This window comes from Notamacropus eugenii, chromosome 7 (assembly GCF_028372415.1).
Source record: "Notamacropus eugenii isolate mMacEug1 chromosome 7, mMacEug1.pri_v2, whole genome shotgun sequence".
Classification (NCBI taxonomy): domain Eukaryota; kingdom Metazoa; phylum Chordata; class Mammalia; order Diprotodontia; family Macropodidae; genus Notamacropus; species Notamacropus eugenii.
This window is the reverse complement of record NC_092878.1, coordinates 10,709,940-10,725,761: the sequence shown is the minus strand read 5'-3', so window position 1 is coordinate 10,725,761 and position 15,822 is coordinate 10,709,940. Positions and strand designations below refer to the sequence as shown.

Here is a 15,822-nt window from a genome sequence, read left to right as displayed (position 1 = left end):
GGATATATCAAATTCAACATAACTAAAACTGGATTATTTATCTTTTCTTCCAAACTTCCCTATCCCTAATATCTCAAGTTCCTATTCTGACATAATCCTCAACTGCTTACTAGCTTCCACATAAACAAGCAACTAAAACTGGATTATTTATCTTTTCTTCCAAACTTCCCTATCCCTAATATCTCAAGTTCCTATTCTGACATAATCCTCAACTGCTTACTAGCTTCCACATAATCAATCGCTTGTTAAATCCACTGTTTCTCTCTCAACGTCTCTCATCCGACACTTTGTTCTCTGTTCATTTTCATTCAGGCTCTCATCGCTCCTCACCTAAACTTCTGCAATGGCCTGCTGGCTGGTCTTCCTGCTGAGTCTCTTCCCATTACAATCCATCCTCCGTACAATTGCCAAAACAATTTTCCTTGAGCCCACAGTCTGTATCTGACCAGTTCACTCCTCTACTTAATAAATTCCAACTGCTCCATATTACAGCTAAGAGAAAACATAATCTGCTTGGCTTTAAAAGCCCTTCCCAATTTGACCCCAACTATTTTTCCAGCCTCATTATATACTGCCCCCTTTTACAAAATCTCTAAAAGAGAATTCTCTGTTCTGTGCATGCAAAAAATTGTATCTCCCATCTCCATTACTGGCCATTCCTTAAGCCGAGAATAAACTCTCTCCACATTTCCCTGTCATAGAAGAGATTTTATACAAAGTCATTCCTGAACCCATTCACTGCAAGTGTTCTTCCTCCCCATCTTGCATTAATATGCCAACATGGTGCCTCCTTCCACAGAACATAAACTTAAGATGAGGACTGACTCGTTCTTTGTATCTGTATCTGTCACACCCAGGAGGTGCCTGGCACACACACTGGTGCTTACAAATCGACTGCTGTTCAAAATAATGTAGTAAAAGTACTTTGAAACACCATAGAAATCTAAGCTTTTATTATCATTCTTGTTTTGTTACATAGTTGCATCTGTCCTTTGACTTTTCCCATCCAAACTAGACTGTGGTTTGGAGGTGATTCCAAGACCTGGCAAAGTGAGAATGTCCCAGGTACACAAGTGTTCACCACTGCTCCCACACATCTGTGAAGGCTGCCCAAACTTTGCGTCGTCTACTTCCCAGGCCAGTACAAATTACACACACTCCCTTGGAAGCTGTATTATGGATGTGTTTGAACCCAGACCTCAGTTATGGTATGTCTAGGCTCTTTTTTTGATCGTGGCTTTCAGGTAGTCCCATAATTTTTAAATTGTCTCTCCTGGATCTATTTTCCAGGTCACTTGTTTTTCCAATGAGATATTTCACATTATCTTACATTTTTTCATTCTTTGGTTTTGTTTTGTGATTTCTTGGTTTCTCATAATATCATTAGCCTCCATCTGTTCCATTCTAATTTTGAAAGAACTATTTTCTTCAGTGAGCTTTTGAACCTCCTTTTCCATTTGGCTAATTCTGCTTTATAAGCATTCTTCTCCTCATTGGCTTTTTGGACCTCTTTTGCCAATTGGGCTAGCTTATTTTTCAATTTTTTTTTCTTTACTTCAGCATTTTTTTGGGTCTCCTTTAGCAAGGTGTTGACCTGCTTTTCATGCTTTTCTTGCATCTGTCTCATTTCTCTTCCCAGTTTTTCCTCCACCTCTCTAACTTGATTTTCAAAATCCTTTTTGAGCTCTTCCATGGCCTGAGCCCATGGTATATTTATTTTGGATGTTTGGGATACAGAAGCCTTGATTTCTGTGTCTTTCCCTGATGGTAAGCATTGTTCTTCCTCATCTGAAAGGATGAGAGGAGATATCTGTTCACCAAAAAAGTAGCCTTCTATGGTCTTACTTTTTTTCCCTTTTTTGGGCATTTTCCCAACCTGTTACAAGACTTTTGGGTCCTTTGTCTGGGAATCTGTGAGATCTCAGTTCCTCCAAGGTGGCACAATCAAGCGTGTGCTGGTCTGGATGCAGAGAGGGATTTTTGTGCCCAGAATCTTAGCAGACACCTCTCCACAGCCACTTGGCCTCCAGTTCCCAAGTCAGCACTGGGGGCTGATTTTCAGATAAGCTGGATGGGCAGGGCCGCTGTTCAGTGTGAGACAAAGACCAACTCTCCCAGGGCCTCCACCCAGGGCTGAGGTAAGATTCAGCTTTTCAATGCTCCCAGGGGTTTTTACGCTCCAACAGTGGAGCTTCCGTAAGGGCTGTTGTGCAGGCTCTGTGGCTGCTGCCTGCTGCTGGAGCTATGGGAAAGCCCTTCTTCCTTCCTGGCCTGCTGATTAAACCCCGTCACTGACCTTTGGGGCCTGTGGGCTGAGGGATCTGAGGACCTGCTACTGCGACTGGAGATTCCGCCCCCGAGGTCCTCCTCCCAGAGTCTCGTAGCACCCTCGGCCAAGGCTGGGCTGGGCTTGGTGCTCGGCTCCATGTCCAGCACGACCAGTGTTTCCGTGGGCCTTTCAGGTCACCATACTCTGGAAATCTCCTCCATTCTGTTGTTCTCCACTTCTGTTGCTCCAAAATTTGTTGGGAGTCCCTCTCTACAGGTATTTTATGGGCTGTGGGGAGGACCCTGCATAAGTGTGTCTTTCTAGTCCGCCATCTTGGCTCCGCCCCTCAGTTATGGTATTAGAAACATCAAAGTAAGCAGGGTAGAAATGGAAGGGGAGCAGTACAGAAGGTGAAATGAGAACCCCTTGTGAAAAATCCCTGGGTAATTTCTGAAAGGTTTTCAACAAACAGCTTACCCTCTCTATGGAATGATTTTATAGACCAGTCTAGAGTTGATGGACTCTGCTGTATCACAGACCGATGACTTCAAACAAAACAGGTGGCCCCAAGTTGTCAATTTGGTCTGCTGGATGCAGTTCCTACTGAGCCTGCTTTTTTGTCTCCTGTTGTCCTAATTTTGAAATATTAAGTTCCCTGCAGCAGATCCCTCCTCCAATAAAGACAGTCCTAAGAATAATTTCCCTTGAGTCTGTTTCTTGGGCTTTGAGAGTATTTCTGCCATGCTTTCCCCACCTTTGTCTTGATCATACACCATGACAGCTACAAAGAGGATCTGATTCAGGTCAGTTATCTCCAAATAACATGGGCCATCCAGCAGAGCTTACGTCAGGGCTCCCAACCGCTGTCACAGTTGTTTGCTAGTATAAAGACGTCAATATTATTCTGCCCCTTTTAAATGTATTCAAAGAAGCTTCCCCATCTGATAGTACTCTGGGGTCTTGTATGCTGTCCAGGGCCCAAACTATGGTTACATATGTGAATAACAGAAATTTACATTGGTGTGGGGGGAGCAGTATTAGATAAAAGAGTACAGAACTGCGCTAAACAGCGTTGTCTCAAACAGCCTTAAGGCCACGAGAGAGATAAAAAGGAAGGGGGAAACAAAAGCTCTCCCCAAAATTAGAAAAATGAACCCATTAACAAGTATTTATTAAACTCCTACTATGTGTCATGCATATCATTATTTTTATAAGACAATGTCCTATTTTTGTTAATATATAAGTTTGTCATATAAGCAACAGTATGGCTAATGATATGCATATTAAGACAATATTATCTATGCTTGCACAGAGTAGGTAATTAATTAGCAGAGTGATTTATTCTTGACTTAAAAAGCTATAAAGACTGTGGAACATCTGGAAAATCCTCACAGATCAGAAATTCTGCATCAAAATCACCACACTAAAGTGAAAGAAATACCATTTTAAAACTAAATCAAAATGATTTTAAAAACTTGAGACTTCATGTATGTAAGTTCTACACATCAAATTACAAGAGTCTAAACTTCACATTAAATTGAGCAAAACTTTTAATTTTCAGTCTATGGCAGTAAACCAATTTTACTCTTTAGGCAAAGCCAGAAAGCAAAAAAAGAAAATCTATGGAAGCATCCATATTTTAAGGAAGTTTGTTAAAACAAAATTAAGTTTGTTTTTTAAAACAAAATCAGAAAAGCAAAAGAGCTGGGGGCAGAGCCAAGATGGCAGAGTAGAAAGACACACATACTCTAGCTCTTCCCCTACAGTCCATAAAATACCTGTAAAAAAAGACTCTAAACAAATTCTAGAGCAGCAGAAGCCACAAAACAACAAAGTGAAAGAGATTTCCAGCTCAAGGTAGCCTGGAAAGCCAACAGGAAAGGTTTATCACCTGGGGCACGGAGTGAAAGTTCAGCCCACTGAGCCCAACTCAGTCCTGGCTGCAGGGCACTGGCAGGAACAGGACCTGAACAGGCCTCGGAGGTGGAATCCCCCGCAGCAGCAGTGGTTCTCAGATCCCTCAACCCACAGACGCCAAAGAAAACTCCAAAGGTCAGTGAGAAAGCTTTTTCATCTGAATGAGAAGGGAACATGGTCTGGCTGCAGTGGCAGCATTCATTTTTGGAGCCCTCCACTCAAAGGCCCTAACTAAGTAGCTGATCTGAATCCCAGCCCTGAGCCAGACCCTGGGGTGAGGAGAACCCCTGGCGTGGTGGAGCTGGAGGCAGTTGTGGAGAGAGAATTCTACTACTTCCAGATTCTGGGCAGAAAAGTTTTTGGTTAATCCCAGACCAGTGCGCAGGCCAGGAGAGGAGTTTACCCCCTTGACTGTGCCACCATGGAGGAACTGAGGAACTTACAAGTCCCCAGAGTATACCTTCCTCTTGACAAAGGACTCAAAAGTCAAGTCACTGGCTGGGAAAATGCCCAAAAAAGGGAAAAAAAAAAATAAGACTATAGAAGGTTACTTTCTTGGTGAACAGGTATTTTCTTCCATCCTTCTGGAAGAGGAAGAACGATGCATCTCTTCAGAGGAAGTCAAGGCTTCTAAAACCTCCAAAATAAATATTCAATGGGCTCAGGCCATGGAAGAGCTCAAAAAAGATTTTGAAAATCAAGTAAGAGAAGTGGAGGAAAAATTGGGAAGAGAAAGGAGAGAAATGCAAGAAAATCACGAAAAACAAGTCAACAGCTTGCTAAAGGAGACCCCAAAAAAATGCTGAAGAAATAACACCTTGAAAAATAGGCTAACCCAAATGGCAAAAAAGGTCCAAAAAGTCAATGAGGAGAAGAATGCTTTCAAAAGCAGAATTAGCCAAGTAGAAAAGGAGGCTCAAAAGCTCACTGAAGAAAATAGTTCTTTCAAAACTAGAATGGAGAATGGGAGGGCAGAGCCAAGATGGCGGAGTAGAAAGACGCAGATACACATAGCTCCAAACCCACAACCCACAGATCGGCTACAGGGGAACAACTCACGGTGAATTCTGCACCCAGAGGCCACGGAATATTGGAGCGAGGGAGATTTCTGTTCCAGAGGGACCTGCAAACCTCTTGCGGGGGGTCCTTCGCGCTGCGGACTGGGCACCGGGACTGGGAGCAGAGGGCAGCCCTGCAGCGGCCGCGGCACCGTGAGGAAAAGATCCGAGCAGGCTACGGGGACAGGATCTCCAGCGGCCACACGGGTCCCTCCACCCACAGAGGGACCTGCAAACCTCTCGCAAAAGGTCCATCGCCGCAGACGCGGAGCCCAGCCCAGCCCAGACCTGCTGCGGCCACAGCACCAAGAGAAACAGACCCGAGCAGGCTTCAGGGACGGGATCTCCAGCGGCCGCACAAGTCCCTCCGCCCACAGATGACGGGGGTCGGTGAGAGAGTCTCTTTAGCGGGTTGAGAGGGGAGTGGGGTGCCCCCATGATTCGGGGCCCCCCCGGGAGGTAGAAGCTGAGAAGCGGCTGCAGACAGGGGCTCCCCAAGCAGGCGGGAGCCTGGATACATTGTGGAAGGTCTGTGCATAAACCCCCTGAGGGAACTGAGCCTGAGAGGCAGCCCTGCCCCAACCTGACCACCTGAACTTAATCTCACACTGAATAGCAGCCCTGCCCCCGCCAAAAGCCCTAAGGCGGGAAGCAGCATTTGAATCTCAGTCCCCAAACGCTGGCTGGGAGGACCAGGAGGCAAGGTGGGTGTGAGGAGAATATTCAGAGGTCAAGTCACTGGCTGGGGAAAATGCCCAGAAAAGGGAAAAAAAATAAGACTATTGAAGGCTACTTTCTTGGAGAACAGACATTTCCTCCCTTCCTTTCTGATGAGGAAGAACAATGTTTACCATCAGGCAAAGACACAGAAATCAAGGCTTCTGTGTCCCAGCCCACCCAATGGGCTCAGGCCATGGAAGAGCTCAAAAAGAATTTTGAAAATCAAGTTAGAGAGGTGGAGGAAAAACTGGGAAGAGAAATGAGACAGATGAAAGAAAAGCATGAAAAGCAGATCAGCTCCCTGCTAAAGGAGAACCAAAAAAATGTTGAAGAAATTAACACCTTGAAAACTAGCCTAACTCAATTGGCAAAAGAGGCTCAAAAAGCCAATGAGGAGAAGAATGCTTTCAAAAGCAGAATTAGCCAAATGGAAAAGGAGATTCAAAAGCTCACTGAAGAAAATAGTTCTTTCAAAACTAGAATGGCACAGATGGATGCTAAGGACTTTGTGAGAAAGACAGATATCACAGAACATAGCGAGAAGATTGGAAAAATGGAAGACAATGTGAAATATCTCATTGGAAAAACAACTGACCTGGAAAATAGATTCAGGAGAGACAATGTAAAAATTTTGGGACTACCTGAAAACCATGATCAAAAGAAGAGCCTAGACATCATCTTCCATGAAATTATCAAGGAAAACTGCCCTGAGATTCTAGAACCAGAGGGCAAAATAAATATTCAAGGAATCTGCAGAATACCGCATGAAAGAGATCCAAAAAGAGAAACTCCTAGGAACACTGTGGCCAAATTCCAGAATTCCCAGGTGAAGGAGAAAATATTGCAAGCAGCTAGAAAGAAACAATTCAAGTATTGTGGAAATACAATCAGGATAACACAAGATCTAGCAGCCTCTACATTAAGGGATCGAAGGGCATGGAATAGGATATTCCAGAAGTCAAAGGAACTAGGACTAAAACCAAGAATCACCTACCCAGCAAAACTGAGTATAATACTTCAGGAGAAAAAATGGTCTTTCAACGAAATAGAGGATTTCAAATTTTCTTGATGAAAAGACCAGAGCTGAAAAGAAAATTTGACTTTCAAACACAAGAATGAAGAGAACCATGAAAAGGTGAACAGCAAAGAGAAGTCATAAGGGACTTACTAAAGTTGAACTGTTTACATTCCTACATGGAAAGACAATATTTGTAACTCTTGAAACATTTCAGTATCTGGGTGCTGGGTGGGAGTACACACACACACATGCACACACACACACACATACATAGAGACAGAGTGCACAGAGTGAATTGAAGAGGATGGGATCATATCTTAAAAAAAAAATGAAATCAAGCAGTGAGAGAGAAATATTGGGAGGAGAAAGGGAGAAATTGAATGGGGCAAATTATCTCTCATAAAAGAGGCAAGCAAAAGACTCATTAGTGGAGGGATAAAGAGGGGAGGCAAGAGAAAAACATGAGGTCTACTCTCATCACATTCCACTAAAGGAAAGAATAAAATGCACACTCATTTTGATAGGAAAACCTATCTCACAATACAGGAGAGTGGGGGACAAGGGCACAAGCAGGGTGGGGGGGATGATAGAGGGGAGGGCATGGGGAGGAGAATGTAATCCGAGGTCGACACTCATGGGGAGGGAAAGGATCATAAGAGAATAGAAGTAATGGGGGACAGGATAGGATGGAGGGAAATATAGTTAGTCCTATACAACACAACTATTATGGAAGTCATTTGCAAAACTACACAGATTTGGCCTATATTGAATTGCTTGCTTTCCAAAGGGAAGGGGTGGAGAGGGAGGGAGCTAAAGAAGTTGGAACTCAAAGTGTTAGGATCAACTGTAATGTTCTTACCACTAGGAAATAAGAAATACAGGTTAAAGGGTAAAGAAAGCTATCTGGCCCTACAGGACAAAAGGGAAGACGGAGACAAGGGCAGAGAGGGAGGATAGAAGAGAGAGCAGATTGGTCACAGGGGCAATTAGAATGCTTGGGTCTGGGGGGGGAGGGGATAAAAGGGGAGAAAATTTGTAACCCAAAATGTTGTGAAAATAAATGTTAAAAGTTAAATAAAAATAAAAAAAAAATTAGAATGGAACAGATGGAGGCTAATGACTTTATGAGAAACCAAGAAATCACAAAACAAAACCAAAAGAAGGAAAAAATGGAAGATAATGTGAAATATCTCATTGGAAAAACAACTGACCTGGAAAATAGATCCAGGAGAGACAATGTAAAAATTATGGGACTACCTGAAAGCCATGATCAAAAAAAGAGCCTAGACATCATCTTTCATGAAATTATCAAGGAAAACTGCCTTGATATTCTAGAATGAGAGGGCAAAATAAATATTGAAAGAATCCACTAATCACCTCCTGAAACAGATACAAAACCAGAAACTCCTAGGAATATTGTAGCCAAATTCCAGACTTCCCAGGTCAAGGAGAAAATATTGCAAGCAGCTAGAAAGAAACAATTCAAGTATTGTGGAAATACAATCAGGATAACACAAGATCTAGCAGCTTCTACATTAAGGGATCGAAGGGCGTGGAATAGGATATTCCAGAAGTCAAAGGAACTAGGACTAAAACCAAGAATCACCTGCCCAGCAAAACTGAGTATAATACTTCAGGGGAAAAATTGGTCTTTCAATGAAATAGAGGACTTTCAAGCATTCTTGATGAAAAGACCAGAACTGAATAGACAATTTGATTTTCAAACACAAGAATCAAGAGAAGCATGAAAAGGTAAACAGCAAAGACAAGTCATAAGGGATTCTCTAAAGTTGAACTGTTTACATTTCTACATGAAAAGATAATATTTGTAACTCTTGAAACTTTTCTCAATATCTGGGTAGCTGGAGGGATTATACGCACACACACATATATAGACAGAGAGCACGGGGTAAACTGAATAAGAAGGGATGATATCTAAAAAAATAAAATTGAGGGGTGAGAGAGGAATATATTGGGAGGAGAAAGGGAGAAATGGAATGGGGCAAATTATTTTTCATGAGAGGCAAGAAAAAGCTTTATCAATGGAGGAGAAAACTGAGGAGGTAAGAGGGAAAAAGTGAAGCTTAGCTTCTAACATGTGGCTTAAGGAGGGAATAACATGTTCACTAAATTTGGTATGAAAATCCCTTACACTACAGGAAAGTAGGGGAGAAGGGGACAAGTGTGGGGGAGGATAGGAGGGAGGGCAAAGGGGAGGAGGGAGTAATCAGAAGTAAACACTTTTGGAAAGGGACAAGGTCAAAAGAGAGAGCAGAATAAATGGGGGGCAGGACAAGATAGAGGGAAATACAGTTAGGTCTTACATAACAGCACTATTATGGAAGGCTTTTGAAAAACTACACCTATATAGCCTATATTGAATTACTTGCCTTCTCAGTGGGGATAGGTGGAGAGGGAGCAAGGGAATTTAGTTGGAATTCAAAGTTTTAGGAACAAATGTTGAGAACTGTTACCGCATACAACTGGGAAATAAGAAATACAGTAATGGGGTACAGAAATCCATCTTGTCCTACAAGAAAAGAGAGAAGATGGGGATAAGGGAAGGGTGGGGTATGACAGAAGGGAGGGCACATTGAGGGAAGGGGTAATCAGAATGCAAGGTGTTACAGGGTGGGAGGAGGGGAGAGATGGGGAGAAAATTTGGAACTCAAAACTCTGTGGAAATGAATGTTGAAAATGAAAAATAAATAAACACTAAAAAAAGGAAACAAAAAAAAGAAAAGCAAAAGAGCCAATCATTCACGTATCACTGTAAGTCATCCGTTTTCTGCATTCTCCAATTTCTTCAAATATAATAAACAATTCCAAATGAAAAAGTTTGTTAATTTATCTACTTATAGAATTAAGTTAACTTTAAAACTCCATCTTGCTCTAAGGTCATCCATTATAAACATTCCCAGAAGCCTGCCTCAAAAACTTATCGACTTAGAAACAAAAAGATTCTGTTCTTCTCCAGATCTTATTGCCCAAATAGTTAAGATTTCAGGTTAATCCCCAGCTCATCAATTTACTTCAGAACTCTTCTTTTCTCCTTCAATTAAACAAATTTCAACTAAGATACCAGGCCCTACAGTGTCCCAAAAGTTTTAGCACATTTAAAGCTACTAAAATTAAACTACGCAAAAGACTTTTGGGATACCTTGTATTCTAAGCCATACATAAACTAAGGTACCTATGCAGTTGGAGGAGAGGATTATTTTTCCAAAAAGATAAAAATGACAATGATAATAATAACATGTAAATAAAACGGAGACTGCGCTATTACTCTTTCCTGGGATGACCCTGTGACAATTCTCAGGAAACATCAGGGTCTACATATTAAAGAAATTCAATGTTTTGTAATACAGTCGTGCAAAATATTTTTCTACACTCCCATCTGCCCAATGCTTCTCCAGTTTCCAGCTTTGGGGTATAAACATATTCTCATTTTATGCTGACTTCATTAAGTTCCAATTAGGAATAAATCTCTGTGAAATAAATAGGTGTGGACAATTATCCGATCCACTGAGATGAACTATGTTCTAGCTGTAAAATGAAGGGGGTCAGACTAGTGATGTCTAAAGTCTCTTATGGCTTTAAAACACTGTGTTTCTCTATGATCCCACCATGGGTCAGTCATATCCACCTTCCACCCAAATTCTAGGGCACTCATAAACATTACACCACATGGTCATATGCCAAGAACCTCCAAGGAATCAGGTCAAAATCAAAGAACTTGGGGAGCAAACTTAAAGGACATCTCTGTATTATATTTGCATTGAAAATATATGTTTTATTTATAAGCAAATAATTTTCTATTACCTTTATAGAAACCTTTCTATTACCTTAATAGAAAGCATAGAAAAGGATGGAGGTTAACAGTAGCAGGACTCTAGGACTGATAGCCAGAAGTGATCCTGGATTCAATCTTGTCCAACCCGACCGTACTACAGCAAAGGTAAAAGCCCAACCAGGTATTTTACAAGCCAGTGAAAACTTCCAAAGACAAGCATGTTATCAACTAGTCTCAGGACTTGAAAAGGCCCTCACAATGCTTACTTACGTTGTGTTTACTCAAAAGAGAAGGACTCAACCAACAAAGTTCATGACAACAAGGTGCAGGATGGTGCTAGCAAAGAGGAAGTCAGCAAAAGCTCGTTCTGGAGAGATGCCCTGGAAATCGCCCTTGTTCTGTGGGTTGATCTGTATCCTCAGACAGACTGTAAAGGAGACAAAATGAGATGGTATTGTCAAAATACATGAAGATAATTGGACTAAATAGAGTTAGAGATGCATAAAAACTGTAGTGTAGAATTCTCATTTTTCCTAATGTAAGTTTCTAATAACTAAAAGATAGGACAAAGAAAACAAAACAAGAAAAACAATTTATATCAAACCAATGTAGCTAAAATTAGAAGAGAAACAGTAAAGAAAAAAATTAAAGCAAATTTCTCTGATAAAGGTATTATTTCCAAGATGCAAAGAATGAAATCAAATACATAAGAGTAAGACTTTTTCTCCTGCTGATAAATGGTCAAAGTATAGGTATTTTCATAGAAAGAAGTCAAAGCTATCAACAACCATATAAAAATGGTCCAAATCACTAATATCAGAGAAATGCAAATTAAAACAACTCTTCAGGTCCTATCTCACACAAAGAGACAAAAAGAAAATGATAAATGCTTAAAGGGCTTATGGGGAAACAGGCGTATTAATGAATGGTTGGGGTAGCCATAAAATGGTCCAGCCACTCTGGAAAACAATACGGAACCATGCTCAAAGTCACTAAACTGTGCATACCCAGGGATACCACTACTAGGCCTGTACCCTAAAGAGACCAAAGAAAGAGGAAGAAGCACCTTCATATACAAAAGCATTTACAGCAGCTTTTCATAGCACAATGAACTGGAAACTAAGGGAGTAGTCATCAGTTGGGGAATGACTGAGCAAGTTATGGTATGTGGATGTAATGGGATACTGTCAAGGTAAGAAACGATGAAATGGATGGCTTCAAACATCTGTACGGACTGGCGCATTATGAAGGGAGCCTAAGCAGAAGAGTAACTGACAGTAGGACAACAACAGATTTGTGAGCTCTGATCGATGAAACCACAAAAACAACTTCAGAGGGCCAATGATGAAACGAGCTGCCCAAACTCTTGACAGAGAGGGGATGTACTTAGGGTGCCACCTGAGACATACGTTTGTGGACACAATCAACGAAGGAACTGACTATAAATCTGCTACAAGGGTTTTGTTCTGTTTTAAAACAAGGGCAGGGGAAAGGGGTGGGAGAGAAAGCAAGACTTTTGTTCCTTAAAAAAATAAATTGAATTAAAATAAATTTTAGAGGTACTAGTGAAGTTGGAAATCATAAAGCTCGAGTTCCAGTCCTGTCCCTTCCATGATACTATTTGTGTGATGTTGGCTAAGCTGCTTGACCTTCTTCATCTATCAAAATCAGGAGCCTGAACTAAATCTCAAAGGCATTTTCCAGTTCTGTAAATCAGAAGTATAAAAAGTCATAGTGAAGACCTGAATTCAAACCTCAGTTCTGCTAATTATATGACTAAGTCACAACCTCTCTGGACCTCAGTTTCCTAAACTGTAAAATGAGGAGACTAGACTGGACAACTCCTAAAACCCCTACTAGCTCTAAATCTATAATCCTAAAAATATCAGTGTTCATGAAATTAAGTGTATACCAAGCTAGCTTCACAAGTCCCTCTCATAAAACTCAGTCAATCAAGTGTTAGTGTCTGTTTTGTGCCTGGAATTGTGCTGGAACTTAGGGATACAAAATCAGAATGGAATCTGTCCCTCTGTCGTCAAGGAGGCACATATATAAATATACCAAACAAATGAAGGTAAGGTGATTTCTTGGGAGAGGCACTTAAAATCAGAGGTCAGAAAAGACCTCACATAAGAGGCAATACTTATTCTGGGCTTGGAAGGAAAGTAGGGATTCTAAGGAACAAAGGGAAGGAGATGGAGCATTCCATTCTTAAGAGATAGCTAGTGAATGAGGGTGGAATTTCATGTGTGAGCAACAGAAAAAGGTCAATATGACTGAACTGAAGAATGTTCAATAAGTCTTGGAAGGCAGATTGGTTAAAGACAGTGTGAGGACTTTTAAATTCCCATCCAACAGAGCATCCCTGAGGAGGAAGGCCGCTCCTTCTAGGGAGAACAAAGCAGGATCAAACATACAGCTCTTCCTGAAAAGGCCTGGAAATAATCTGGAGGCTCTTTGCTCTCCTCACTGAGGAAAAGGGACTAGAGATGAGAAATGAACTACACATTTTCAGACATGGCCAAAGCATTGGTTTCTTTTTGCTGAACTGTTCCTATACTATCTGTGAAGAAGGAAGACTCCTGTGGGGACTGGGGTGGGAGAGAAAGGGGAAAGGAGGCACTGGGAAATGACAGTGAAGGAAAAAACTAGAGTTCAATAAAGACAGTGTAGCCTAATGGATAGGCTGCTAGATTTGGTGACAGAAAGACCTTATTTGTGAAGTCCCACCCAAAACTAACAGTGCAACTGGGAAAGTCACTTCACCCCCACGGGTCTCATGTCACACGTCTGACACCAGTTATGTGACCAGCAGCTACCTCCCTTGGGACTATGATCCTATGATCCAAGTTTCTATCTCTCTGTCTCATACGCACACACTCGCACACTCACACAAAAACACCAAAAACATCGTAAAAACGTCTGCAGATACGTCAGACCACATCAAATTTGACAGCCTTTGATTAAGAGTTACCTATGTACAAGGGACTACTCTACAGGATTATGAGGAAATGTTCCTCTGTAGGTTTGCTGCCTCTATGTACCACCATTATCACAACTCCCCTGGCCATTCTGCTGAGCCCCTCCAATTTCTCCCGGGATGCTGCTTACCAGAATGGAGATAAAGGACTAAGCAAGGCCCTTCCTTCAGTAAATAAAGCCAAGAAAACAATGTAAATGGAAGAATAACCACAAAACAATCCCAAGTAAATGTCACAAAGCACAAAGAACAGCCAAGCCCCTAAAGCAGAGACACCTTCCCCTCGCCCTGGCAAAGGCAGGGTGCTCCAACACAGGGCACAGTGCATCCATTTTCAAACTTCTGATGGACTGATCAGCTTCACTGTTTCTTTCTTCTCTTTCCTTTTTATAAGAAATACCCTTTGTTAAATGAGATGGCTCCCCAGAAGAGAACAGAGACACTGGGAGAAATTTAAGCTAAGTAAAACAAGCGTCAATAAGAACGTATTTTTAACAAGTCACTTCCCTCAAGGGTTTCACAATCTAGCAGGGGCTGAGTCGTCACAAATAACTCTAATACAGTAAGCTACGAAGGACAGCTCAAAAAGAGCAGGAGACACCGAAGGAGGAAAGGGTCACTTAACTGGGGGTGAAGGAGTAATAAAATGGGGTCAGACTGTCTTCCTTGAGGGGAAAGCTAGATCTCAAAGGAGCTCAACAGGTAGAGTTGTACGGGTAAAAGGGGAAAACATCTGAGGTCTAAGAGAAGGCACAGAAGCAGAGAAAGGGGGGGCAACAAGGTACAAAGCATGGCTGTAGAGCTGTCTAGCTCGAGCACAGCACAAAGGGAAGTGCCATGACGCAAGGCTGCAAAGGTAAACTACTGCCACTTTACATGCCAGATGTGTCCATTTTATTCCACAGGCAATGGGAAAGCATTTAAGATTTTTAAACAGCACAGATCACACCTGCGCATGAGATTAGCAGTGTGAAGAAGCGACTGGACAGGGAGAAAACGCAGACAGGGAGACTAACTAGAAGGTAATTATAATAATTCAAGCAATCAATCAGCAAGTATTAAGTGCCTACTAGGTGCAAGGCATGGTGAGAACACAAGTAGAAATAAAGACGTAATGATCTGAATTAGGGCAGCAGCAGGAGATTAAACCAAACTGAAAGAGCTGGACATAGCTGCTCAAAGGTTAAAATCTGCAACAAATAAGAGGAAAATAAAAATGTGAAAAAAAGATACTGAGTAGTTGGAAGTTCTACCTAGCCCTATTCAAATGAGTCCGATGCTTGGGTAAATAAGGGGAAATGGGGAAAAGGCACTGTCTTTAACTGTGACTATTTCCTGCAAAGTTTAACCAATGGTAGTTAATCAGTTACCACCAGCAGGAAGTAAATGAGCACACGAGCACCTTAAGCAGCCAACACCTGAACTACTTGCCAAACAGAGAGAAATGGAAGACAGAGGCAAAGGCAGCTTAGAATATAAATTTATTTGTAGTGCTTCCCCCACGGAGCATGAGGGCAAAAAATAACCATCCTGCCTCCTAAAATAGCAGGATAAAAGTGGAAGTGAAAACAAATCTACAGAAAGACTGGCAAGAGACCCAAACAAATCATCCTAAGGACATTCATGGAAGAAACTGGCAAGAAGACAACAAATGGAAGATGGAAAATGAATTCATCAGCATTTCTACACCAAGGGCAATGGGAACCCCACTGCATTTGGATCCCAACACACAGAGAAGCTGAAATGGAACTTTAAAAATATGAATATACTGTAGTATATGGATGTAACAGAATACTACTGTGCCATAAGGAGTGACGGATAGCATTTTTTATTGCCACAAGAGATGGCACTCTGAAGGGAGAGGGAGGATATACCTGAAAATAAATATAAAAACAAAGATCATATTTTTAAAAAGACAAAATGTTAAAGGAATTCACAGAAACGTGGAAAGATCTGCATGAATGTAGAATGAAGTAAGCCTTACCAGGAGTACAATGTGCACAATGATTACGAGAATGTAAATGAAAAGGACGCTAAATGGAGGCCGAACTAAGTATAATGACCAAT

At 41.6% G+C, this 15,822-nt stretch overlaps 1 protein-coding gene across 2 annotated transcripts in view; it reads right to left on the bottom strand.

Moving 5' to 3' along the window:
- The window catches only part of DAD1 (defender against cell death 1), a 45,825-nt gene that overhangs the window by 8,627 nt on the left and 21,376 nt on the right, over window positions 1-15,822 (bottom strand). The window contains exon 2 of one of the 2 annotated variants that reach the window (XM_072623324.1): window positions 11,046-11,202. The exons of the other annotated variant lie outside the window; for it this stretch is intronic. Within the exon in view, the coding sequence (XP_072479425.1) occupies window positions 11,072-11,202 (131 nt within the window). The 3' untranslated portion in view covers window positions 11,046-11,071. The remainder of the gene's footprint in view (window positions 1-11,045; window positions 11,203-15,822) is intronic. 2 annotated transcript variants of the gene reach the window in all.